Source organism: Pterocles gutturalis, unplaced genomic scaffold (assembly GCF_000699245.1).
Source record: "Pterocles gutturalis isolate BGI_N339 unplaced genomic scaffold, ASM69924v1 scaffold7534, whole genome shotgun sequence".
Taxonomy (NCBI): domain Eukaryota; kingdom Metazoa; phylum Chordata; class Aves; order Pterocliformes; family Pteroclidae; genus Pterocles; species Pterocles gutturalis.
The window spans coordinates 58,551-61,059 of NW_010128103.1; the positions used below are offsets into that span (position 1 = coordinate 58,551).

At 42.2% G+C, this 2,509-nt stretch overlaps 1 protein-coding gene across 1 annotated transcript in view; it reads right to left on the bottom strand.

Moving 5' to 3' along the window:
- The window catches only part of LOC104466158 (glutamate receptor ionotropic, NMDA 2B-like), a gene marked incomplete at both ends in the record, with an annotated part of 41,819 nt that extends 41,059 nt beyond the window's left edge, over nucleotides 1-760 (bottom strand). The window contains one exon of the mRNA XM_010079494.1: nucleotides 162-760. Coding sequence (XP_010077796.1) covers nucleotides 162-760 — 599 coding nt within the window. The remainder of the gene's footprint in view (nucleotides 1-161) is intronic.
- Between the last annotated feature and the right edge of the window lie 1,749 nt (nucleotides 761-2,509).

Consider the following 2,509-nt stretch of genomic DNA (forward strand, 5'->3'; position numbering starts at 1 on the left):
ACAGCAATGCGGGTCCCACCATCAGCACGCCTCCCTTTGCCCAGGTTCTGGCCAACATGGCTCACTGCCCTGAAGCACTACATGGCCTAACAGAATTATTCTGGTCTCAGAGGTCTTCTCTGACCCTTCCTTTGTAAGGCTGGCCCAGCATCTTCCCTTACCTGTTGAGCATGTTGGACTGGTAAATCCTTTTCTCCTGGGTGTTGTAACAGCTGCTCTTGGGCTCAGGGATGAAGCTGTGTTCAGACAGCATATCAGAAGCAGCCGTGGTGATTATGGCTATTCCATCCCTCACTCTGGCAGGAAGACCGTAGTCCCATTCATCATATGAGACAGAGATGAGCCCGGTGGGGAACTCAGATGGCACTGTGTCTGTATCCCCTGCCACCAGGCTGGGCACGATCCACGTGTAACCATAGCCTGTCAGACCTACAGAGTTGGCCACCTCAAAAATGTAGGTGGCCTCTTCTTTTGTGCAGTAGAGGAGGATAACAGGGCTTTGGAGCTTCTTGAGCTGGTTCTGGATCTTTGAGTCCCCATCGTCCAGGGACATGTCCAACAGGAGGACTTCCTCCAGTTCCCAACCCACAAAGCTGTGCTCAATGGTACTGCGGATCTTGTTCACAAAGTCCTGGTAACCAGGGAAGTAAGTAGTGACAATGGAGAAAATGTACCAGTCATATTCTTCCATGATGTTGAGCATCACAGAGGCTTGCTGTTCTATCGATGGGCCAAACTGGAAGAACATGGATGACTCATCCTAGAATAGGAAGTCAAAGAGAGGAAGAGAGAGAAAAAGAAAACAAGAATAGGTCAAAGGAAATAAACAGCATTCCTAGTTAACCCATTGAGCATGGAGGGGGAGGCACGCAGTCAGAATCTTACACTTCATGTCTTGGCCAGAGCTTAAGGTTTTTGACTTTTAAAAATTTAAAATTTAAGTAAAGCAAGTGGGAAGGAAGTAAAAGCCTTTTTATGACCAGCTGTCTTTATTTATAAAGGCAGGTTGCTGAAATTACTTAAAGGTTTCAAATCTTAGGCATGATTCTAACAGAGAGGGAACAAGTGGTACACAAGTGAGGACAGAAAAAAAAATATGTACAAAATATTCCATGGCTGTAGAAATTAAGAGTTTTAATCCTGGGATTATCATAACCTTATATGTAGTATAAAAAGGATATACAGCAGCTTTGATATTGATTTAATTGGGGAGAGTCTCTCTAGTTTCAGACTAAAGTACCACTAGAGTAGGCAAAAACCATTGGACACAAATAGCTCTGAGAACCTCTGCTGCAATTTCCTCTCAAAGCAAACAGTAGCACAGGCTCAGTCTCCGAATGACATAAAACATACTAAAATGGAAAAAATAAAATTCTAAACTATCCTAGATTTTGTGTGTACCATGTTTTAGAGAAATGTCAGCTGAATATTTCTCTTGGTGTTGCTTTCATATCCTTCTACCATACCAAGTTCATCTTTGCAAGAATTGGAACTTGTATCATGTTATAACCTCCAAGACTCCAAGACAGTTTTGTACAGATCTCAGTTCTCCAACAGCATAGTGTAAGCCTTTTCTGTCCTGGGATTTCACAAGATACCAGGATTTCAATTTGTGACAGATCCAATAAAATCCAAATCCCTGCTTTTTGCCCAATTCGTGATGGAAAGGAATGGGAAAAGCATTTGCCAGTATACTCTCTTACGAATTGATCTTCTGTATTTTAATATCAACTGCAAACTCCCACTGATTGCTGTAGAGTAGGAAAAACAAACAACAAAAAGGCAGAATTAAATGGTATCTCTCCACAGAGATTCCCATTACAATAAGAAAGTTTTAGGAATGAGATAGCAGCCCCCCCTGCTTTCAAAAAGCCAGAAGAGCTGAATCAGAGATACAAAAGGAGGTTGTCAGGAATTTGAGACCTGGGGAAACTCATTGTGCAAATACCTCAAGACATTACCTCAAGATATTCACATTTGGAACAGCTGTCTACCAAATTAACTCTCCTACAGCCTGGCAGGTAAAGCTGTTTTTCAGCAGGGATGCCAGTTAATCATCCATCCATCCATCCATCCATCCCTTCTTTAGTCATGGTTTCTATTACCTATAGCCATCTTCTCTCTTGTCAAAATATGCCATAGCTCAGCAACTCCAGAAAAAAAAGCTCTGATCCTGCATTCAGCCTTAAGCTCTTTGTTTCTTTTTCTTGAACTCCTTATGGGTCACATTCTATACCAGATCCCCATGCCTCTCCTATGAGGTTTGGTAATTAAACTGTTCACTTCTTTAACACAGCTCATCGCCCACTTATGAAAGTACTCTTAGGGTTGCTCTTTGCTCACCGAAAAATAAATGTACACAAAAAGAAAAAGGAAAAGAAGGCAGCAACAAATTGAAGACAAGTTAAAAAAACAGGAGCAGCAACTGAGCCTCTCCATCTGTGGAAAACAGCTGACACTTTCTATCACTGGAACTCACCCCCTTCTCCCAGAACTGTGCTCTGGAAAA